Below are 23458 nucleotides of genomic sequence, written 5' to 3' on the forward strand. Positions count from 1 at the left end.
CAGTAGTGCTTGTATAACTTTGCATGGTCTCTCGTGGCAATACAGACCATGGACAGCCATGTGGCCTTTGGTGGTAACATGGGCCCCAGCTGCAGCAGTGCAGCAGGACCGTGGACCCCAATGTGGTTCTTCAAGGCACTGGGTTTTTTTTTTTCCCCCTTTTTGGGCAGGGCCTATCACTGGACTTGGAGCACAGCAATTTGGCAAACTCAGCTGACTGGAGAACCCCAGGGATCCTCTTGTCTGCTTCCCAGTGCTTCCCAGTGCTTCCCAGTGCTTCCCAGTGCTGGCATTAAAGGCATACGCCCTGTACCTGGCTCTTTCCACGGTTGCTGGAGATCCAGGCTCAGGTCTGCTTGCTTGTGTGGCAAGGATTTTACCTTTTTCAACAAAGCCAGCTTCTGTGTGTGTGTGTGTGTGTGTGTGTGTGTGTGTGTGTGTGTGTGTGTGTGTATAGCAGCGATACTCATGGGGGAGGGGAGGGTGTCTCCAACAGTATCTATTGGCAGTAAGTATCTGAGGCCTGTGAGGCTGGGAGGAGTGGCTTGTTGTGAGCCAGTGCTTAGAGGATGGATACGAGAGCAAAGAAAGCAGCTCCTGAGCTGTGCCCCAAAGTCGGCTGTGATCTTGCTACACTGGATACTGTGCAGCAGCACATCTCTAAGAAACTGTCTGGAATGCGCTGTGCCTGGTGCCCCCGCGGCACCACTTGTCGGATTGTGGGGTTGCAGGTGACTTGATCTGCTTACTTAAAAAGAAGTTGAGGTGCAATTCACAAAGCAAAAGTGAGGATTTATCTTTCGTAGCATTTATTTCCTTGCTTTGTGAATGTGTGTGTGTTTGCGCACGCACCCATGGTGCAGCAGTACTGTGTGGCTCTGCAGCAGCACAGAAAGTTGGCTGAGGAAGGGAGAAGCCTGACTCTAACAGTTTGCAGCTCTCGGTTCCCACCTTTTGGGGTTCTGGGGATGGAGTTGCTTTGTCAGGCTTCATTCAGTGCCTTTGCTCATCTCACCCCCCTCCCAGTTTTCAGAAAAGTCACAGGTTTAAGTGTCACTGGTAGAGTTTGCTGCTGACGGCTCCCATCCTCATCACAGAGGTTATCCTTGCAAGAGGCCTGACATCAGGCTTGCTGATTTTCCCTTGTAGGAGGAAGTAGAGGGTCCTGACACTCCTGCAGCACCCTCCCTGCCTGCTGCATGTGGTGGTGCTAGAGCCCGGGGACTGAAGGAAGAGGTGACCCTCCATCTATGCAGCTGTGGAGAGGGCATCTTTCTGGTCATTTGACTACTTGGGGGTGGGGCCCACCTGATATCCTGAGAATAAGCCTAATAAACTCACCGGTTCACCAAACTTGATTTGGGCTTTACCTTGGTTTGTCATGGTGCTGTTGGCTCATGTCTCCCCAGGAAAAATAAACACAACACCACAGCCTGTACCCACTAGGTGGCTGGCCATGTCCCGCTCCCTGTTACTGTCCTGGCTGGCGGCCTGACAACTGACTGCCAGTCATAGCAATGGGTTCCTACAACGTGTGACCTTCCCTAGCTAGCTTCTTTTCCTCAAAGTGAGGGTTTGTGAGCTCACTGGTGTGTGATGGACAGGTGCCGCTATCCCAACAGTTTTCACGGCTGAAGCACGTTGCACTCTCGGCACAGAGGGAGCTCGCCTTGTTTATAACATTCGGCTGGGAGGACATAGACCTGCTTTACCAGTGGCAGGAGGGTGAGGAAGGTTGAAGGGGCAGGGCCCTACCCCTGCTTCCCCACCTTCAGCTCCGGCTCCCATCAACCACCCACCTTTTATCAGCATCGTCCACCAAAGGCATCAGAATTTACAAGAAGAAAGTCAGAGGTTAACACTGTGCTCTGGATGGTACCTTGGTGATGTGCTCACCATGACAAAAGCAAAACTCAGTTGGCTTCATCTGTGATTCTAGACTAAGTGGGTGTCCCTCTCCTGGAGACGTTCCTGCTCTCAGGAGTTCTGTCTTAGTTGCTGAATGAGAGAGAGAGAGAGGGAGGGAGAGAGAGAGCACTTTATAGACAGAGAAGGAGAGGAGGGAAGGGAAGGGCAGAACAGAAACAAAGAGGAGATCAGCTATAGCAGGTGATTTTCTTTAAAAAAAAAAAAGATTCATTTATTTTACTGTAAGTATGAGTGCCTCTCCTCTGCCTCCCTCTCTTTCTCTCTCTCACACATATGTGATATATATGTACTATACATATGCAACAGACCCCTGGAACTGGAATTATGAATGGTTGTAAGCTCCTGATATGGTGTTGGGAACCAAACCCAGGTCCTCCTCAAGTACAGCAAGCAGAGCAAGCACTCCTAGTCACGTTGTGATTAAGCCCCGCCCCCCCGCCTCCCCGGGCCCCCCCCCCCCCCATCCAGCCCAGTCTAATCAATGAGCTCCAGGTCTCAGTGAGAGACCCTGTCTCAGAAAACAAGACAGACATCGCCTGAGAGCACCCAAGATTGCCTCTGGCTGTCACACATGGGCACATGCATGAACATGAGTGCATCTCACACATGCGCATACACACACACACACACACACACACACACACACACACACGCACCCTTGCCTTAATTATACCAAAAACGACCCTCTTTCCAAATAAGATCTCATTCACAGGCTCTACGTAAAGCCTTTGACACACTGCAGTGTCAAAATCAAGTTACAAAGCCTAATGCTTATAGGGTACCATTTTTCTGTTGTTGAAATTGCACATATTGGCATAGATGCTGATGTGAATGTGGCTTGGGAAAGCAGCTGTCATTGAGAGTTGTCATTTAGGGGTGAGCTTGGGGAGGCAGGGGCTCTGCTTCATTGTTCCACAGAGACCAGCTACTCCTGCCTCTTCAAAGGCACCACCAATTCCAACCTGTACCGTTGAGCTCCTCAGTAGCCCAGAGTATTTTCACACCTGAAAAAGTATCCTTAGGAACTGGGAAGATGTGTGTGGTCACATGTCTGCCTAGAATACCCAAGGTCCTGGGTTTACTCCCCGCCCATCTCTGCAGCCTCTTGTTATTTTTTTTTTTTTTAAAGATTTATTTATTTATTTATTATATGTAAGTACACTGTAGCTGTCTTCAGACACTCCAGAAGAGGGCGTCAGATCTCGTGATCAGATGGTTGTGAGCCACCATGTGGTTGCTGGGATTTGAACTCCTGACCTTCGGAAGAGCAGTCGGGTGCTCTTACCCACTGAGCCATCTCACCAGCCCCCGCAGCCTCTTGTTATGCTTGGCCTATTCCCAGCAGGTCTAAGGGCCCCACCATACCACAGCACAGCACACTTATAGGCTACCACCCTGATAAAATGGTGGTGGGGTGGGCGTGAGGGTGGGTGCTACCTGTCGTTGGCTCTCTAGACCCATCTGTCTGAGCATTAGCCTCTCACAGGGATTGTTCAGAAGATAACCACACGGCTAATAAGTTTTTAAGGAGCAAGCCTGATGATACTTCTGTCTAGTGGGATCTTCTCCTCTATGTCCAAGTTTAAAGATGTAAAGTTTAAAAATGGTTTTACATACTTACCATTATTCAAACATGTTGTCTTTTCCTTAGATTTTAAAGTGATCATCAGACCCACTGACAGGCAAACACTTTTGACATCAGCACTCGGTAGGTGAAGGTAGATGAAGCAGAAAGATCAAAAGCCCTCCAGGGATAGTAGTACACACCTTTAATTCCAGCACGTGGGAGGAAGACAAGTGGATCTCTGAGTTCCAGGCCAGCCTGATCTACATACAAACCTGTCTCAAAGGGAGAGGGGGAAGGAGGGTCCCATCTCAACTCACTGAAAGGACCAGGGATGGCTAAGTGAGGGGGTGTGAGGTGGCCCCATCTGTGGTGACTCAGGCCCTGGCTTAAAGCCATTCCTCCCACTGAGTTAAATTGAGGCCATTGTTTGGATCTAGGCTTCTGTACTTAGCCCTGCAGGCCAGGATAAAAGCCAGACTGGAATCATCTATACCAAAGTCCCTGGCCAGCAAGGAAACGCCTTAGTGGTTTATCTCACCTGGGAAATCAAGATTATAGTGATATAACAGAAGCTCCAACCAGCCCTTTCACTGGGTTATTTAATAAAAAGCTCTTACTGCCCTCATGCAGGAAGACAGCCTCAGGTAGTCAGGTGTCACTCTCCCCTGATCACAAGGAGCTAGTTCTGGGCCTGGGGCTAGAGCTTAGCATGCTCAAGGAGCTGGGCATGGTGACACACTTAATCCCAGCACTCTGGAGGCAGAGGCAAGGCGATCTCTGTGGGTTTGAGAGCAGCGTGGTCTCCATCGTAAGTTCCAGAACGGCCAGAGCTGCACAGTGAGACCCAGAAAACAAACAGAGAAGTTACCGAGCAGGAGTGGTGTGTGTGTGTGTGTGTGTGTGTGTGTGTGTGTGTGTGTGCACATGCGCGAGAGCACTCGCGAAAGTGCATGCACAGGGTGGGAGTGGGGTGGGGGGCGGGGGGTGGGGGGCGGGGGGGTGGGGTGGGGAAGGGAGGAGCAATTCCTCCTGCCTCTACCTCCACCTCCATGCTTAGCTTTTCAACATAGATTCTCAGGATCAAACTCAGGCCCTCATGTCTGTGTGGTTAAGTACTTTACCAACCAAGCAACTGAGTCATCTCCTGGGTCAAGGTGAGGATCTTGAGATGAGATCAGCTCAGGTGAGTTTCACCCTAAATACAATGTCCTTGAGGAGAGAGCAGTGGCCACAAGCCAGGGAACACTTAGAAGCCAAAGGCCCTGAGGTAGGGTCTCTTCTGTCTCGGACACACTGACTTCCAACTTCTGCCAAAGACTTTTTTCCAAATGAAGTCACAACTCAGGTTCTAGGGAGTAGGATGTGGGAGAGACTTTGGAAGGCAGCCTTTGGATCATGCCATCTGCCCAAGGGTTGGGGGCAAAGCACTTGTCTAGTATGCACAGGATTCTGTATTCCATCCTTAGCACCACACATGCACATGTGTGCGTGCACACACACACACACACACACACACACACACACACATGGGCATGCATACACACATGTACACATACACATATCACATAGCTCAAAGTGGTAGTACTGAGATGAACCAGATATTGATGAAGGCTAAGTGCAGACAGTGAACAATGCATGGGTAAACAGCACTCACAGGCACTTGATGTAATGAAGTGGGTACCTGTGTAAAGACCCTTTTGTACTGGGCATGCCACTTAGTACCGCAGTCCACATGTCAATCATGATGTTGAGGTATCACTCACCATTCTACTGAAGGGGGCTTTCAGCTTGAGATCACAAGTCCTGTGAGTCTGAGGGATTTTTTTCCTGGAGTTTCTTCCGGTCATTAGCTGTCTTGGCCCCCAGTTCTTGGAGTAGGGTAGGGTTCACAGGATTAAAATTGGTTTCAAGTAAATTTCTTCCCAATATATATGGAGATATTATCAATGTCCACAGCATTTAGTTGAAGCATGCAGTTGCTATAGCAACTACAACTTCAATACAACAGCACTGGTGTACGCCCTGGAGGCACGGCGTACCTTCAGGATCCCTTACGCACTGTGCTCCAGTCTTCAAAGGGCTGTGGGCTTTGGGCAGTGGCTCTGCAGCAGCACAGGAAGTTGGCTGAGAAAGGGAGAAGCCTGGTTCTCAGTCAGTCTGTTATTTCACTGACTGGAGGCTCTTAGAGAGAGAAGTCATTTCCTCGTTGAGGAGGATGTCCTCTGACTTTGTGGAGGCTCACTAATTAGAAAACCCACAAAAGGTCATTCCAGAGGCAGGCCTAGAATGCAGGGTGCAGCAGTTCACATCAGAAATACTAGTAGCACTTGGGAAGTAGAGGCAGGTGGATTAGAAGTCAAGGCCAGCCTTGGCTACATACTGAATTTGCGGCTAGATTTGGGCTATGTGAAAACTTGTTTCAGAAAAACACACTGAAGGTTATTCCCGTTTTGGTTTTTTCAAGACAGGGTTTCTCTGTATAGCCCTGGCTGTCCTGGAACTCACTTTATAGACCAGGCTGGCCTCGAACTCAGAAATCCACCTGCCTCTGCCTCCCGATTGCTGGGATTAAAGGCGTGCGCCACCATGCCCAGCTTCTTTCTTTGTTTTTAAGATAAGGTCTCATTTAAAAGAAAAAAAAAGATTTATTTTATTTACTTTATGTATGTGAGTACACTGTCACTGTCTTCAGACACACCAGAAGAGGGCATCAGATTCTATTACAGATGGTTGGGAGCCACCATGTGGTTGCTGGGAATGGAACTCACAACCTCTGGAAGAGCAGTCAGTGTTCATAACCGCTGAGCCATCTCTCCAGCTCAGGTCTCATTTTTTTTTTTTAAACCAGATTTGTTTTTAAAACATAGATAGGTGTTTTGCCGTCTTGTCATGTACATCTACCCCGTGCAGTGCCGTCAGGGGTCGGGAGAGCGTGTTGAATCCCTTGGTGCTGGAGTGACAGATAGTTGGCTGCGAGCCACCATGCCACCATGTGGGTGCTGGGAAATAAACCCAGGTTCTTTGGAGGAACCGCAGGTGCTTTTAAATGCTGACCCATGTCTTCAGCCCTGAGGTCTCATTTGTAGCTCAGGTGAACTTGAACTTGTAGACTCCTACGATTACAGATTACATAACACCATGCTGTCTAAATGCTGTGTTTCTATCCAATATCAGTAAAAGATAAAATCTATACAAATGGATGTTTCCAAACGTTCCTCTCTGGACTTAGCTTAAGCTACCTCAAAGTCCTGTTCTGGTGTAGCAGTCAGTCGGAGGGGCCATTCCTCAAACATCAAACAGAAGTACTAAGCAATTTACGAGTTATAATTCTGGGGATAGAATGAAAAGAACATATCAGGCACATGAAAGTGCACGCTTTTGGGCTGGTGAGATGGCTCAGTGGGTAAGAGCACCCGACTGCTCTTCCAAAGATTCGGAGTTCAAATTCCAGCAACCACATGGTGGCTCACAACCATCCATAAGGAGATCTGACTCCCTCTTCTGATGTGTCTGAAGACAGCTACAGTGTACTTATATATAATAAATAAAATAAATCTTAAAAAAAAAAAAGAAAGTGCACGCTTTTATCTCAGCACTTGGACACAGAGGCAGGCAGATCTCCAGTTGGAGGCCAACTGTTCTGTAGAGTGAGTTCCAGGGCAGCCAGGCCTATTCAGAGAAAGCCTGGCTTGGACCATCGCCCCCTAGTCTACACCTAAATAAATAAATAAATAAGTAAAAGGCTGCTTATTGGACTTCAGAAGGACCTGGGTTCGATTCCCAGCACCCTCATAGCACCTCACAACCATCTGAAACTCCAGTTTCTGGGGATCTGTTGCCTTCTTTTGACAGCCATGGAAGCCAGTCATGCATGCATGCAGACAAAATACACATAAAATTAATAAATCCAATCTTTTTTTTTTTTTTTTTTTTTTTTTTTTTTTTTTTGGTTTTTCGAGACAGGGTTTCTCTTTATAGCCCTGGCTGTCCTGGAACTCACTTTGTAGACCAGGCTGGCCTCGAACTCAGAAATCCGCCTGCCTCTGCCTCCCGAGTGCTGGGATTAAAGGCGTGCGCCACCACGCCCGGCTAAATCCAACCATTTTTAATAAGTTCTGACACATGTAGCAGCATAAACCTTGGCATGGGTTAAGATGCTCAGTAAAAGAACCAGTTTTGTGAACTCTGTTTCTGAGGTCCTTAGAGGTATTAGCAGCAGAGAGAAACTGGAGGGGTGTCTGTCAGGGGCATTGGGGGGGGGCAAGGCAATGGTTTCAGTGTGAGGTAAGAATGTGGTGTCGGTAGCTAAGCACAGGAATGTGGATAATGTCTGCTGAGTTCACGTACCACAAAAGAAGACGTAGAGGAGAACAGACTGTACTGATGGTATTCAAAGGCTATCCTCTGTGATCAGCAGTCTCAAGCACCAATCCTGCAGGTGACAGGTGACAGTGTGAACACAGAGTGAGGAACAAGGCAGTCCCATGGCCACAGTGTTGCTTCTCAGATCCTTGGCAGTTACAGAGGGAAGGAAGCACAGTGGTTTTATGGTTGGGAGACCTGACAGGCTTCACCCAATGGCCCGACTCTCTGTACAGTGAGTACTCCCCACCCACCCCAGATCTCATGTAGCCCAGACTACCTTTGAAATCCCTTTGTAGTTGAGGATGCCCTGAACTCTTGATCCTATGGCCTCTACGCCTGGAATACTGAGATTATAGGTGTGTATTCCCATGTTCATTTTCTATGCTGCTGGGGGTGGAATTCAGGCTTTATGCTAGGCTAGCACTCTACCTACTGAATGACCCCTCAGCTCTTGAGGGCCCATGACCTATCCTCTTAACTTTTTTGCCAGACACATACACTTGTGGCCCAGTGTAGTAGACAGGTCTGGAACCCCAGCAATTGGGAAAGTGGAGGCAGAATGATTAGGAGTTCAAGTTCATCTTTGGCCCCATAGGGAGTTTAAGACCAGTCTGAGCTATGTAAGATTATGTCTCAAAGACAACATAGAAAAAAAGGCGAACTTGCTATTGCATCCAAATCTACTTGATCACCACTTAAAAAACCAACTCTTAGGAGTCAAGAGTTTGTGAGCAGGAGAGAGTTTACCCAAGGACTAGTACCCCGAGACACTGGAGAGCAAAAGAGCCTGGAGAGGTGGCTCAGCAGTTAAGAGCACTTGTTCTTGTAGAGGTTCTAGGTTCAGTTCTTAGTACTCATGTGGCAACTCCAGTTCCAGGAGATCCCATGCTCTCTTCTGACCACTAGGGCACCAGGCACACACGTGGCACACACACTTGTCCTGTTCAGAGGACCTAGGGTCAATTTCCAGCACCCACATGGCAGCTCACAAGTGTCTGTAACTCCAGTTCCTGAGTGTGGCATACACACACACACACACACACACACACACACACACACACACACAAACACATACACATTGATGTGCATACAAATAAATAAATCTTTAAAAAAAACCTTAAAAACAAAAATAAAACAAAATCTTATAAAAAGTAAAGTGGAGAGAGTAAAAACCTGACAGACCTTTGGCTTCCACACACACACATATATGCATACACACACAAACATGTATACACACATGTGTTATAGACCTTACAGATGGCCATTGTACTCCCAGAAGACCAGACTGAAAAATAAAAATAATTACTCATTCCGCAAGTCCGTGACACCAAGCTTCATGTTTTCTCTTATGAAAAGATTTGATTATTTGTGTGTGTGTGTGTGTGTGTGTGTGTGTGTGTGTGTCGGGGAGGGGAGGGGAGTCATGCGTGGGGAATGGAGGTGCATCATGTGTGCACATGGAAGGCAGAGGTGGGTGCTGGGTGCTTTCTTCGATCACTGTCCACCTTTTCCTTTGAGGCAGGGTCTCTTCCTGAACCTCAGGCTGCTTTCTCAGCTAGGCTGTGAACCAGCAAGTCCTAGCAACCATCCTACAACGGCTCCACTCAACCTGTAACCTGGGTTACAGGTGTGCGCAGGATGCTCGATCTGCTACATGGATGCTGAAATTTGAATTTCAATCTTTATGTTTTCACAATAAGTGCTTTCAGCTGCTGAGTCATTTTTTTCAGCCTTCCCGTCACCACACTTAAACTACATTGTTTATCTGACCTGCAAAATCAAGATTGAAGACATAATAAAATAGTCAAACTGCTTAAGCAGCTCGTTTATAATTGGTGCGATAATGAAACAATCCCATGTTTCCCTTCTTTTTTCTCCTTCCTTCTTTTCTCCCTCCCTCCTTCCCTCCCTCTCTCCTTTCTTTCCTTTCTTCTTTCCTCTCTTCCTCCCTCCTTCCATCCCTTTCTTCCAGCCTCTCTCCCTTCCTTCCTTCTTTCCTTCCTTGAGGCAGGGTCTCCCTTTGGGCTTCTGGCTAGTCTGGAATTTGAAACATAGGCCAGGCTGGTCTTTCTGCTTCTGCTTCTTGGTTTCTGGGACACAGACTTGATGCTATTTTCCATTTGTTTTGTGACCTGCTCCTGGCTCTAGTTCTCTTCAGCCTTTCTAGCTTATAAATCCAAACCCTTCAGCTGGGCTCATGGGACTCTCGCTCCACTTTTATGAAGAGAAGGTTGGCCTGGTTCACTAATTGCGAAGCAATTAACATCCTTAAACTAAAGCTGTCTTTTATCATTTTGCAAGGCATATATATATGGACAGCACTGGGGCACAGGGGAAGGCGTATTCCCTGGGAATGCATATGACATCGCTATAGAACCCCTAAGAAAGGTGTGGGTGAGGATTGAGGGCAGCTGATGCGCATGGTGGACGGTGCATTCTGGCCATTGTCTGCTAAGTTCAATAAGCCTCTAACTAAGGTCAGCTGCTGCTTTCCTAATCACCCTAAATGGGAGTCACAGGAGAGGGGCGTGTCTGTCCATGGGCAGAAATCAGAAGAAACTGGTTCTCAGGAGTAGTTGCTGACCGCGTGGGCTGTGGGTCCTTCCCTATGCCCCGGTGCAACAAGGGCTGAAGACTCTCGGTGCCAGAGGTGGTGGCCTCAGGACTGACTAGCCTCACCTGCATACTGGGGAGGGATGGGGGCAGATCCATCAACGTCTTTTACCCTTGAAAAGGTGGAAGAAATGCGCAAGCGCAGGCGGGGACCTTACAGGTCCTCAGCGCCAGCCTGCCCCGGTGTTTCATGCTCACACAGGGTTGCCGTAGCGGGTCCCGGAGCTCTCGGGAGGTTGGGGGTGGGGGGGTGGGGGGTGGCGTAGGTCCCCAGCGGGAGAGCTAGACTAGCCGCGGGGCCGCGCGCCAGTCCTCCCACGCGCGTGCACGCCCCTTCCGTTTGTCTCCACACGCGCGCGCACGCCCCTCTGTCCATCTTCCCGCGCGTGCACGCCCCTCCTCCAGGCCGTCTCCCCGCGCGTGCGTCGCGGTCCTTGCTCAGAAAGGCACGCGCCTTGCCTTTAACGCGAGCCGAGGACGAGCGGCCCGCATGGAGAGCGAGCGGCGGCCGCTGCGGGCCTGGCCGGGCTGGGGCTGAGGCCGAGCCAGCCGCGGGGTTCCGCAGCCGGGGCCGGAGCCCATCATGCGGCGGCTGCGGCGCTTGGTGCACCTAGTGCTCCTCTGCCCCTTCTCCAAGGGCCTGCAGGTAAGCCGCAGCCGGCCAGGTGCTACCACACGGGGAGGGGCAGGGCGTGGGATGGCGAGGGTCGATGGGTGCACGCGGGTGCACCGGAGTCCTTTCTAACCTTCGCAACTTAAAAAAAAAATTCTGGAATAGCAAACTTGGCCAGCCCCTGGCCAGTTCTTGAGACAGCTGGAAACAGGGGCTGTGGTGACCTTGGGCCAGTGGAGGGCCAGCTCCTGTCTGCAGAAGAGGCCCCTCCCCTCATGCTTTGAGGTGATGGAGTCAGGCCTCTGGGCTCCAGCCGCTGGTTGCCACGGTCCTTAGAGCCTACAGGAAGGAGCCAGCCCTCACCAGTCTAGCCAAGGTCTCTCTGAAGGGCCGTCCTGAGGATGCTGGAGGATGCCTTTGTCCTGGGGCCTGGCCTCCCTTAGACTGTTTTACATAAAGGATGAGGACTGAAGCCTGTTGGATGCAGAGCTCTTCCAGGCCCAGATGCCCTTGTCTGCCCTCTTCCAGAGGCAGTAGCTTGTGCTGTGATCCATGCTCAGGCCTAGGTTGGGTTCGTGACCTGAGGTGTATGGGGGACCCTTCTTGTGCCAGGAGATGGGGTGTACCCATACCCCTAGCCCTGAAGCTAGGCCCTGACTCAGCAATGTGTGGACCCAGGAGTGGCAGGAGAGGGGTTTGGGCCAGTTCCCAGTGGGGCTGGTTCAGAGAGAGCCACTGGCTGAGCCCTTCCTGCCCCAAGCCTCAGTTTCCTGCGTGGGAAACACTAGGGCACCTGCCACCTGGCCCGGGTTTCCTGGGCAGGGAGTTTGCTGTGCAGTTACTATCCCTGTAATGACCTTCCCACCTTCCATGTGACTTTTCTGGAGCTGGACTGTTCAGCCTCGAAAATTATGGGCCCAGGGCTTGCCAACTTGTTCCCCACTGAGTGGCAGAAATCTGTGCGAGCTTTTGAGTACCACTGTGGTGAGTCCCGCCCCGGGGTGAGCAAAGACTCAGGGATCCTGGAGAAGAGCTGCGTCAGACAGAGGCCAGGTAAACCATCAAAGCTTAGCCAAGGTAGTCTAGGGGAGCCACCTGTGCCAAGGTGGCTTGGGAGGGCCTGCCTGGAGTGGTCTCTGACCTGCAGGTTTCTAGCGGCTTCTAGTTCTACATCACTTGGGCCAGCCTGGGCCAGCCGCTGTCCTGGCCCTGGCCCTGGCCCTTTGCTCTAGGTGTGGCTGAGTCCTTTGATCTGGCCTCACAGCCAGTGTCCCTGCAATTTCTCAGTCTTCCTGTTTTAATTTTGGACAAATCTGAAAGAAACAGCTGAGTGCCAGAGCCATGAGTGTCCCAGGAGAAGTCCCCAGAGCCATGCCCCGGAATAGGGACCATCTCCTAGAACTTTCTGGAAGAATGTTCTAGAAGAAGGGCTAAGCATCATTCCTGTGGTAGAGGTTCCTTATGTTCTGGCTCGGAGGCAACTAGGGTAAACTTGAGCTCAGCATGACTCCCAAATCCAAAAGTGGGGTGCTAGCTGGTTTCATTCTCAGACTTTCTGGCCGCGGGTAGACAGGAGGCCACAGGAAATTCTTGACATCAGTAGAGTCCCCCCTGTAGGGTTGCCGTGTTGGTTATTCAGGCCACTTAAGAGGCCGGGAAAGCTTTTCCTGTGATGGACTTCCTTTGTAAACTTTGTAAACCCTCAAGGTAGGAAAGTGGCCAGGTGCCTGCCTAAGGAGTCCTCCCTGTCATAACTGATTTCAGCCTCTGTCACAAAGGTCATGTTCATCCCCTCAACAGGACCCTCCCTATATTATGGTAATTTTAGGTGAAAAGTGTGAACAAAAACTTGCAATGCCAGAACAAGAAAGCTCACCAATTAACCCCTGAGCTCCCAAGCTCAGGCCCTGAAATCCCACCACTCCTCACCCTGGAAATCTTCATTCTAGAAAGCTTCCTGCCCCCTCCAAGAACCACTATATAAGATAAGCATTATGCTTTGTCCAATTCCCGGCTATCTGCTCTCTCCCGGGAGCATGGCAGCCACTCCTGGATTTGTCCCTCTTCTCCCTGGACTCTCCAATAAATCTTTTCTTTTATAAGATTTACTGCCTGGTGTGGGCTCTCTCATTGGAAGACGACAAGAAGCAATAAAGAGAGGAGAGGAAGAGAAGGAGTGGGGCTGAGGCCCTGGGGATCGGCTCCCTTGGGAGCCACGGTGCCTCTGCTGCGGAGGCTTCCTCTCAGAGCTGTGTGCTTTCTGGGCTTCTGAGTCCCAGAACACCCTCCCACCTGAGCAGAAAGGCCAGCATGCTGCCGTACAGGTCTGGCCTTCCCCGTCCCTGCTGCCTGTTCTCTATGGCTGATGCCTCCTTGCCCTTACCTTGAGCTTGGGACGTCTAGCCCCATGTGGGACGGGCTCTTTGGAAGTCCAGTCTGTTCCCTGCAGGGACTGCCATTTTCCAGGCTGGGCAGTGGGGAGGGAGGTGGCATCTAGCTGTCTCTGACTGTCAATTTTGGACACTGCTTGGAGTACTTAGTGGAGGCCAGTGTCCTTAGCACCTAGACCAGAACTTTTCCTACTGCCAGCGCTCTTCTTTGCTGTCAGCCGGGAAAATTGAGGCAGGGGGGTGAGGATGGCAGGGTGACCCAAGTGGTAAGATTATAGAAAGGTGTCCACCACACACTCAGCTTGTTTGTTTGAGACAGGGTTTTTCTGTGTAGCCTTGGTTGTCCTGGAACTCACTCTGTAGACCAGGCTGGCCTCGAACTCAAAAAGAGTTGCACCTTCTTCTGCCTCCTGAGTGCTGGGATTAAAGGTGTGGGCCACCACTGCTGGCTTTTGGTTGTTTGTTTTTGTTTTTGTTTTTGTTTTTGTTTTTTGAGACAGGGTTTCTCTGTATAGCCCTGGCTGTCCTGGAACTCACTTTGTAGACCAGGCTGGCTTCGAACTCAGAAGTCCACCTGCCTCTGCCTCCTGAGTGCTGGGATTAAAGGCGTGTGCCATCACGCCCGGCTGTTTTGTTTTTTTGAGGCAGGGTTTCTCTGTGTAGCCCTGCCTGTCCTGGAACTCACTCTGTAGACCAGGCCAGCCTTGAACTTACAGAGATCCTCCTGTCTTTGCCTCCCAAGTACTGGAATCTAAAGGTGTGGGACACCACCACCTGGCACACACAGTTGTGGCCAAATGCACAGCCTGAAATATCCTGTCCTGTCCCTCTCTACTTGTGCATTTGGTGAATTGTGCATTGACAGTGCTGCGGAGCCACTGGCGTGGCCCATCCACAGAAAGCTCACCTTCCCACACTGACTGTTCCCGCAGCCTACGCTGCTCCCGACACTTAACTTCTGTTTGGCTCGATGCGTGTGAGGACTTTGGGGACTTTGTCTGATTGAGTCTCACAGGAGGTATCCTTCTGTGACATCCATGCCGGTGGTGGCAGGTGCCAGATGACTTCCTGCCGAGGCTGAGTGGTGTCTCTCTCTATCTCATTGATGGATTCTGGCGTTCACCATTGCTGTTGTTGATGCTGCTGCTGTGAATGTGGGTGTGTGACCCCATGTCTTTTCACTGCTTCCCAGGGTGCAACAGAGGTGGGTTGTTAGGCCCTTGCCCTTCACACTCCTTTACCTGCTGGTCCTGGCTCGAAGAAGGGTCGAAGGGTCAATCCCTGGAGGGGCTGATGGCCCGGCTGCTCAGCTGGATGTACCTGGAGGCAGGGGTGTTAGGAAATGAGGGCATTTCAAGGGAGCAGGCTCCATATCTTCATTCGGCTTAGGCTTCTCCTCACTTTGAATCGTCTCCCTGTCCCTGATGGGGAGCCCCTGGCTGCAGACCCTGGCATGTGCCCGACATGGTGGGGTGTCGAGACGCTTCTCAGTCCTGGAGGTGGTGGGTGCTAGCTGGGCACTTCCTCACCTAGTCCCTCCTTCGCAGGGCCGGCTCCCAGGCCTCAGGGTCAAGTATGTCTTGCTGGTCTGGCTGGGCATCTTCGTGGGCAGCTGGATGGTCTACGTGCACTACTCGTCCTATTCAGAGCTCTGCCGTGGGCACGTCTGCCAGGTGGTGATCGTAAGTCTGCCTGGGCCCCGGGACCTGACCCTTGTGGGGGTCCTTAGAGATTTGGCGGGAGGTGGGGAGAAGGCTGGGAGGTCAAGGGAAGGAAATGGGCGAAATTGGCTGCTGCATGTCCTAGGGGTGGACATAAATGCTGAAGCATGTGTTCTGTAGGGAGACTAGAATGGCCTGGAGAGGGCTGCCTGGCCAGCCCTGAAAGCAGGCTGTGAGGTAGAGTCTCCAGGGAAGCCCCTGCTGCTGCTGAGTGTGGATGGATGTCCTGTGAGTGCATGCGTGGGGGTACGTGCTTGCACGCCAGTGCCTGTGTGAGCCTGCCCATGAGACTCATGAAGCTGGTACCCTCTGTTCCTTGTGACTGGTGATGGGAGCCAGATGGGGACATTGCCTCTTTTCCAGAGATCTTTCTCCACCCCTTGGTTGTAGTCTCAGGTGCTAGCCAGGCTCTCAGCAGGTGGGAACTGTCAGTGGATCCCCACTCTGGCTCACTCTGCAGATGGGGAAACTGAGGCTTAGAGACCTGGGAACAGCAGGAGTCCTGAGGATGGCTGAACGAACATACTTCCTACCTCAGGTTCCTTGTGTGTGTGTATGCATACATACGTTGGCATAGATTCTGGGGTTAGAACTGAGGCCATTAGACTTGGTGGCAAGGTTTTTTTTTTTTTTTTCCCCTCCTGGGCCATCTCCCCTGGTTTCTGTGGAACCTTTCTCTTGTTCTGCCATCTTGGAATGCTGAGCAGGGTCAGTAGGCTCCTGCCTCTCCATCTGCTGTGAGGCAAGGGCACCAGAGCCCTCTCATCCCCCAGAGTCCTGTGACTGCTGTTGTTGGGCTTCAGTACAGAGTCCTGTACTGAAGGGCTTGCCCACAGGTGGTGGGGTGAAAGGCATGACATTTCTGTTTCTATCTATCTGATGAGCCTGTCTCATGTGGCCATAGGACACACAGGTCTTCGTGGGTCACATGGCTGAGTCAGTGCTTCAGACTGGCTCAGCTTCTTGGATGGGGGGGCGGTATTGGGTACTTTACCTTTTCCTCCAAGCCAGGCTCCATGACAACCAGTGATGTATATCCAGGAATTTACCCAAGTGAGAGCCACCAGGCTCCTTACCGAGACTAGAGGCTGGGTAGTGCCAATTTAATCCGATGAGAAGCTCTCCTTGAGCCATTGGCTAATGAGATAACCTGGGGCAAGCCCAGCAGGAAGTAAGGCCCCCAGCAGATGTGGGGACTCTGGATGCCATTTCTTTAGGGATGGTGACAAATAAGCTCGACAGTGACTAGCAACTGGAGGATTGGATCACTTGAGGTATTGGGTCTCCTTAACAGCACCTGTTATGGTTGGTGGCTGAGTCCAGATGGATCCTGAGGTTGTCATCGACGCCTGGCCCTACCATTGGGCTACTTCTGCCTTAGCCAACAGGGCAGGCTTATCCAGGACAGAGGTCAGAGTGGATGGAGGAATGCTGAATGGGCAGTGTGGAAACCTGCTCAGAGAGTGCCCTGAGCTGCCTCAAGAGTTCCCAGCCATACAGGGTCCAGAGCTTGGACAGCCTCACTATACGGGTGACCAGGGATGGGTGGCCTAGGTGCCTAAAGCCTGAGGCTTAGTTACTGTCCATGATTAAGGCCCCTCATGGGACTTATTGCTTTCATCTGACCCTGACCACAGCTCTGCTGCTGAGGGTCCACTTGGGGCTGCAGTGGGAAGCCTGTGAGGGGCCCTGCCTGTGGTCCTGGCCACCTGTTTAGTGGCAGCATCTGGCAGTAAACTGGTGGTAGGTACCCTTCTCTCAGTGAGAGCGTGGGATAGAAGGTTGCTCCTGGAGACAGGTCATCTCCAGCAGCCTCTGTATGCTTCAGGACACGGATACCCATCCTCATGTCAGTGCTGCTGCTGTTTTTTCCCCTCATCCCTTGCTTTGCTTTCCTTCCTGGGGGATTCTGAAGGAGTGTGGCTAGGCTGGCTGTGGAGCTGCAGGAAGTGGGTAGGGCTGTGACCAAGCCCCATGCTCTCGGCCATACCCTGGTGCCTGTCTCCTCAGTGCGACCAGTACCGGAAGGGCATCATCTCCGGCTCTGTCTGCCAGGACCTGTGTGAGCTGCAAAAGGTGGAGTGGAGGACCTGTCTGTCCTCAGCCCCAGGCCAGCAGGTGTGCAGCTGGGCATGGTGGGCGGGCTGGTGTGGGTTGCTGCTGCCAGTAAGCTGGCATATAAAGGGAATATACCTGTGACTCCTTCTAGGTGTACAGTGGGCTCTGGCAAGACAAAGAGGTGACCATCAAATGTGGCATTGAGGAGGCGCTGAACTCCAAGGCTTGGCCAGATGCAGCCCCGAGGCGGGAGCTGGTGCTGTTTGACAAGCCCACCAGGGGAACTTCCATCAAGGAGTTCCGGGAGATGACCCTCAGCTTCCTCAAGGTTAGTGCTCAGACCTTTACTGCAGCCCTCAGCTGGGGAGGTCTACAAAGACCTGGGCAGCAGGAGACAGGCAAGGCAGCAGCATACCAGGGCTTGCGGGAACAAACTGGCAGTACGGTGAGGGCTCAGGAGTTTGAGGACTCCACATCCAGTGTGGCTAAAGGAGGGACTGGAAGGAGATGGGAACAGGGCTCAAAGCTAGTGCTATGGCCTGGGGCCTGTGTGCATAGCTGGGAGAAGAGTTGGAGTATATGGTGCAGGCAGCATGACTTATGGGCATTCTGTGGAGACCAGGCTAGACGGAGAGCTCTTCCAGCTGAGAGGTATGCAGCATCAGGTACGCAGCTCTGCTTTCCTTTTGGTCTCCAATGCCAGGCTAACTTAGGAGACCTGCCTTCCCTGCCAGCGCTGGTTGACCAGATACTTCTCATGGCGGACTTCAACAAGGATAGCAGGGTGTCCCTGGCAGAAGCCAAGTCCGTGTGGGCCCTGCTGCAGCGCAATGAGTTCCTGCTGTTGCTGTCCCTTCAGGAGAAGGAGCATGCGTCCCGGCTGCTGGGCTACTGCGGGGACCTCTATCTTACTGAGGGCATCCCTCATGGTTCCTGGCATGGGGCAGTGTTGCTGCCTGCCTTGCGCCCACTTCTACCATCTGTGCTGCACAGGGCTCTCCAGCAGTGGTTTGGACCTGCATGGCCCTGGCGTGCAAAGATCGCCATTGGTCTGCTGGAATTTGTGGAGGAGCTCTTCCATGGTTCCTATGGTACCTTCTACATGTGTGAGACTACACTTGCCAATGTGGGGTACACAGCTACCTACGACTTCAAGATGGCTGACCTGCAGCAGGTGGCACCAGAGGCTACCGTGCGTCGCTTCCTTCAGGGTCGCCACTGTGAGCAAAGCTCTGACTGCATCTATGGGCGAGATTGCAGGGCCCCATGTGACAGGCTCATGAGGCAGTGCAAGGGTGACCTCATCCAGCCCAACCTGGCCAAGGTGTGCGAGCTGCTAAGGGACTATCTGCTGCCTGGAGCTCCTGCAGGCCTCTACGAGGAGCTGGGCAAACAGCTGCGCACCTGCACCACGCTGAGTGGACTGGCCAGCCAGATTGAGGCTCACCATTCACTGGTGCTTAGCCACCTTAAGACCTTACTCTGGAGGGAGATCTCCAACACCAACTACTCCTAGGGCTGCAGGCTCCAGGCACTACAGCTCACAGGTTGCCCCTCCTCACTCACTCCAACAACTCAGCAGAGGAGCCAGGGGCCCCTATCAGAGGCTGGCCCACTGGGCCCAATCCTCCGAATATGTAAATAAATGGCTTTTATGTGACACCCGGGTATGTGGATCCTTTGGTATGGAACAGCTGCCAGGAAGGGTGTGATTTTAAAGCTCTTGTCTGGGCATCAACTGAGCACAAAACAGTAAGTCATGGGCTTAAATGTCAATCTTTGTTTCTTAGAAATTCTGCACTGGGGGGGGGGGGGGCAGGTTAAGAGCAGTGACTGCTTGCTCTTCCGAAGGCCCTGAGTTCAAATCCCAGCAACAAAATGGTGGCTCACAACCATCAGTAATGAGATCTGACTCCCTCTTCTGGAGTGCCTGAAGACAGCTACAGCGTATTTACATATAATATATACATTTTAAAATAAGAAATTCTACACTGTCCCAGGGATTAAACCTGTGGACGGACTCTTGTGCATCTCTCAGCAGCATGCTCGATCCACTGAGCAATATCCTGGATGGCACACAGTGGCAGCCCCAGTCTGGGCTTCAGACACTTGAGCAGACCAGCATTTCTATTGTGTTGTCTTCGTGCCTTACCTGGCGCCCCCACAGACCAGCCTTCTAAGCTTAGCTTAGGGAAAATGTTTGCCCACAGTATACAGAAAGCTTAGCTCCCTTTAAACCTTAGTCTGGCATGTTTTATTTTCCAGGGGAGATGAGAAGAAACTCAGTAGGCTATTTAGCCTAAGGTGGGAGAGTGCTGACAGCAAAGAAAGATTCCAGCCTCAAGAACTGACAAGTTTATTTGTGTCACAGCATCCAGCCTTTTTTCCCCTCTCCTTTTTTTTTTTAGTTTTTCAAGACAGGGTTTCTTTGTGTACCAGTCCTGGCTGTCCTGGAACTTGCTTTGTAGACCAGGCTGGCCTTGAACTCAAGTGACCAGTTATCACCACCCAACTCAATTATCTCTCTTAAGGCCATATACAATTAGATAGAGAGGTTGAGCCTTAGAGGGTCCTCCATCCAGTGTTTACCTCACCAGTCTTGGAAATAAGAGTCAAACCCAAGCCAATCCAAATCCAGTTCCTAACTTAGGACATGGGAGAGCTACCAGTGTAAATTTCCAGCTGCCCAAGGCCTGTATGGATGGTTCTGTGTTACCCTGGTGAGGTCAGAGGGCATACCTCAGGCACGTGATCAGCCATGTTGGCCAAGTAGCCCCCCTTCTTCCTGGCTCCTGGATCTGGAAGATGAAAGGAATGGAGAGTTTCTTGTATTTTTCCAGTCCCTCAGGATGTCTCCTAGAAAACTTAATTTCTATCTCCCTCCACTTCCAAAGTTCTATCTCCCTAAAATGCTGACCATGCAACCCTTTGGTGAGCCCTAGAGGTTTGACACTGGGGTCTGGCCAACAGCATCAAAGCAAAACCCAGTGCCTTCCCACCACGGCTCTGCAAAATGTCAGGCTACAAACCATTCTTAGTGCTCACGGGCTTCTGAGCACTGAGCGTAGAAACAGCCACTTGCTCTTTGCCCCAATGTCACAGGCTCAGCTGAGCAGCTGTGCCATGCCTGTGGTGCTGATCTAGGACAGCATCTTTAGGGCAGCCACTCACATCCCATCTGAGCATGCTCCAGCCTACCTCTTACCTCAACTGGACATTGCTGGGCATTTGGCATAAGCAGACTTTAGTCACCAACTTTCCTGTACCAAAGAAAACAATCAATGTAGACCTTCCACAAGTGTCGCACCCCCAGACCTCTGGAGGCCCGAAGCAGTAGTCCCTTTACCCTTATGCTTTATGACACCCCCTGTCACTGTTAGCTGTATGCTCCACCATGCTTCCTCATTCTGAAATCTCGGTGCTGCATGGACCTACCATCAGGCACTTCGTCTTTTCCCCTTATCAGTTTCACTTGCCCATGGTGCTAGGGATGGAGACTCAGGCCTGTGTGCAGCCAAGTGAGCACCACTGAGCTCCACTCCAGCCCGTACCAGCTAGCAACCAGTAGATACCCAGTTTGAAAAGCCATCTCACATCAAGGTAGCTGGAGCATTAGGTAATAAGCTCCACTCATCTCCCCAAAGAGAGGCTTTGAGGTTGTAATGGCTGGTTTTGTGCCAACTTGATACAAGTTAGTCATTAGGAAATGCCCCCATGAGATCCAACTGTTAGGCATTTTCTCAATTAGTGAACAGTGGGGAAGGCCTAGCCCATTGTGAATGGTGCCATCTCTGGGCTGGTGGTGGAACACACCTTTAATCCCAGGCCATAGAGAAACCCAACCTCTTGGTTGGGGTTGGAGTCTGGCTCGGTGGTTAAGAGCACTGACGGCTGAGTTCAATTCCCAGCTCCCCACCATCTAGAACAGGCTCTGATGGCCTCCTATGGCATGCAGGTACAGGCGGAGCACTCAGCACCCTTTCATGGTCTCCGCCTTGACTTCCTTTGGCAACAAGCAGCAGTGTAAGTGTGTGCGGAATAACCCCTTTCCTCCCCAACTTGCTCTTTGGTAATGGTGTTTCATAGCAATAAAACCCCTGACTAAGACAGATACATCCTTGCTTCCACCCACTGTTGTTTTTGAGACAGTCTCTTGACCCAAGCTGGTGGATAAGAGAAACATGTGCCACAACGCTGTGTCCCAGGACCTGGTTTCATGATTTCCAACAGATCAATTTCTCTGTAAACTTCCTCTTTACACACCAGCCCCTCTATTTGGTTTATGCAGAGCCATCAAATGACCTAAGCCAGTCAAAAACTAGGAGGGACAATCCCACCTCCAGCTTTCAGGAGTGTTGTCAGGCTACAAATCATTCAGACGTTCACAGGGCAGAACACTGAGCGTAGACATAGCCTCTTTTCTCTCTGCCACCTACTGACGCACATGTGACACAGCAGCCACACCTGCAACGCCTCTAGGAGCAGGGTGTCGATGAAGCAAGTGCTGGGTGCCACACCGTGACTGTTAATGCGAATCTTAGTAACTTTGAGTCAACTCACCTAATAGCCCAACTCACCTAATAGCCCAACTCACCTAATAGCCCAACAGGCGCTTTCTTTCTGGCAGGCAAGCTTCCTAGGGAAAGGAAAGGAAGAAAGCATTCTGCACACACCCTATCAGGATCACTTTGGGGGACTGCACTAGACTTGTATTTTATTCCTATTCCAATGGGTCCACATGGCTTGTCCTTGCTAAGGCTTTTTTTTTTTTTTTTTTTTTTGGTTTGGTTTTTCGAGACAGGGTTTCTCTGTATAGCCTTGGCTGTCCTGGAACTCACTTTGTAGACCAGGCTGGCCTCGAACTCAGAAATCCGCCTGTCTCTGCCTCCCGAGTGCTGGGATTAAAGGCGTGCGCCACCACGCCCGGCTAGGCTTTTTACAAATAAAACCCCTTTTTCTTTCTCTCCAACTCAGCGGCATTACACTAGACAGAGTACTGTCTCACATCTGAGTTATCTCAAGTTGGTATTCAGCATGCAGCAAATATAGACAGAGTCTTTCCCTGGTGCTCCTTAGCCCTACGAAAGGGAGACCGGTCTGGAGCCCCAACCAGGGGCTTCTGCGTTGTACTAGTCCAGACAGGAGCCTCGGCTTTCCTTCTCGGGACTTCTGGGGGCAGTCCACCCGGCCCTCGGGCACATCGTGAACGCCCTTCCCCTTACCACGCGGTTAGCCTGCTGCACATATTAGGGCGACTAAACTCTCAGAAGGAAAGCACGGTACATCTTCGTTACGATCGTCAGGAGACGCAGTCTTCCCGGTAGCCGGCCAAGGGTATATAGGGTCATCCGCGGCGTCCCAACGGTAACAATGGCGATACAAACATAGAGCCGCCATGGCTGCCGAGAGGCCGAGCATCTCCACGCCACGTCCTTTATAGTACTGACTACGGCAGCCCGCGAGGGACTTTCACTGTCCTCCGAGTGCCGCGCCCTCTAGTGGCTCCTTCGCTCCTCGCCGGCGCTTCTCATAGCCCAGTCGGTTAGAGGCTCATGGGACTCTGTACTGCTTGATCCTAGATCCTGCCTTTCCAAGCAGAACTCAGAGACTTATTTCGAGTGTTACCAAGCTCACAGGACTTTTCAAACGACCCATGAAGTCCTGCGCCTTCTTACGAAACTCCTCGTTTTTGGTGGGGGCAGCCTTGCTCTCCCTGTTCTTAGTGATACTAAAGCTTCCACGCAAAGAGGAAAGGCCAGCTCTGACGAACCAGAATTTAGGAGGCAAGGAGGTGACCAGTTGTTTCCTCTTTTACAAGGACGCTTTGGGGATGAGTCAGGAGGGAGCTCCAGGGAGTTCATGGATTCCAGATGTTTCTAACTAGCCCCGCCTGTGGGGTTGTCTGTGGATCTGAGGCACACAGCAGCTTTTAGAAGGTTGGCTGTCCTCTGCTTCAGGACAGTGCTGGAAGACAAATAATACACTCTGACTACTTGCTGTGTTGTGTCCCGCACAAGTACAGATTTGTCTTTTAAGTCCTGAAACTGATGAGGGCTCCCAGGTGATGGGGTGAATTGTGGGCCTGGGGACACACCATTGAGCACTCTTCTTTTACTGGTGGGCCAGCCCAGCCACACTTGTTAATAGTCCCAAGTTCTTGAACCCTTATATTGCCTGCCTGTCTGCCTTCCCACCTCCCTCT

The 23458-nt window shown here is 51.4% G+C and overlaps 1 protein-coding gene, 1 long non-coding RNA gene and 2 other non-coding genes across 4 annotated transcripts; 1 reads left to right on the plus strand and 3 right to left on the minus strand.

The window, feature by feature from the left end:
* The first annotated feature begins 10877 nt into the window (after positions 1-10877).
* On the plus strand, positions 10878-18918 carry Dipk1b (divergent protein kinase domain 1B). Its single transcript, NM_019833.3, has 5 exons — positions 10878-11120; positions 15025-15159; positions 17209-17316; positions 17408-17584; positions 17960-18918. Exons 1-5 carry the CDS (start codon positions 11058-11060, stop codon positions 18770-18772), a joined length of 1296 nt encoding a protein of 431 aa, NP_062807.2. The 5' UTR covers positions 10878-11057; the 3' UTR covers positions 18773-18918.
* A 678-nt stretch (positions 18919-19596) lies between these two features.
* Snhg7 (small nucleolar RNA host gene 7) lies at positions 19597-22665 on the minus strand. Its single transcript, NR_024068.2, has 4 exons — positions 22479-22665; positions 21851-21892; positions 20462-20516; positions 19597-20054 (listed from the first exon to the last, which is right to left on the minus strand). It is a non-coding gene; the product is annotated as a small nucleolar RNA host gene 7 (long non-coding RNA).
* On the minus strand, positions 20268-20406 carry Snora43 (small nucleolar RNA, H/ACA box 43). Its single transcript, NR_028572.1, has one exon. It is a non-coding gene; the product is annotated as a small nucleolar RNA, H/ACA box 43 (small nucleolar RNA).
* Positions 21611-21742, minus strand: Snora17 (small nucleolar RNA, H/ACA box 17). The gene has a single exon (NR_028571.1). It is a non-coding gene; the product is annotated as a small nucleolar RNA, H/ACA box 17 (small nucleolar RNA).
* Positions 22666-23458: the final 793 nt, after the last annotated feature.

This window comes from Mus musculus, chromosome 2 (assembly GCF_000001635.26).
Source record: "Mus musculus strain C57BL/6J chromosome 2, GRCm38.p6 C57BL/6J".
In the NCBI taxonomy this organism is placed as follows: domain Eukaryota; kingdom Metazoa; phylum Chordata; class Mammalia; order Rodentia; family Muridae; genus Mus; species Mus musculus.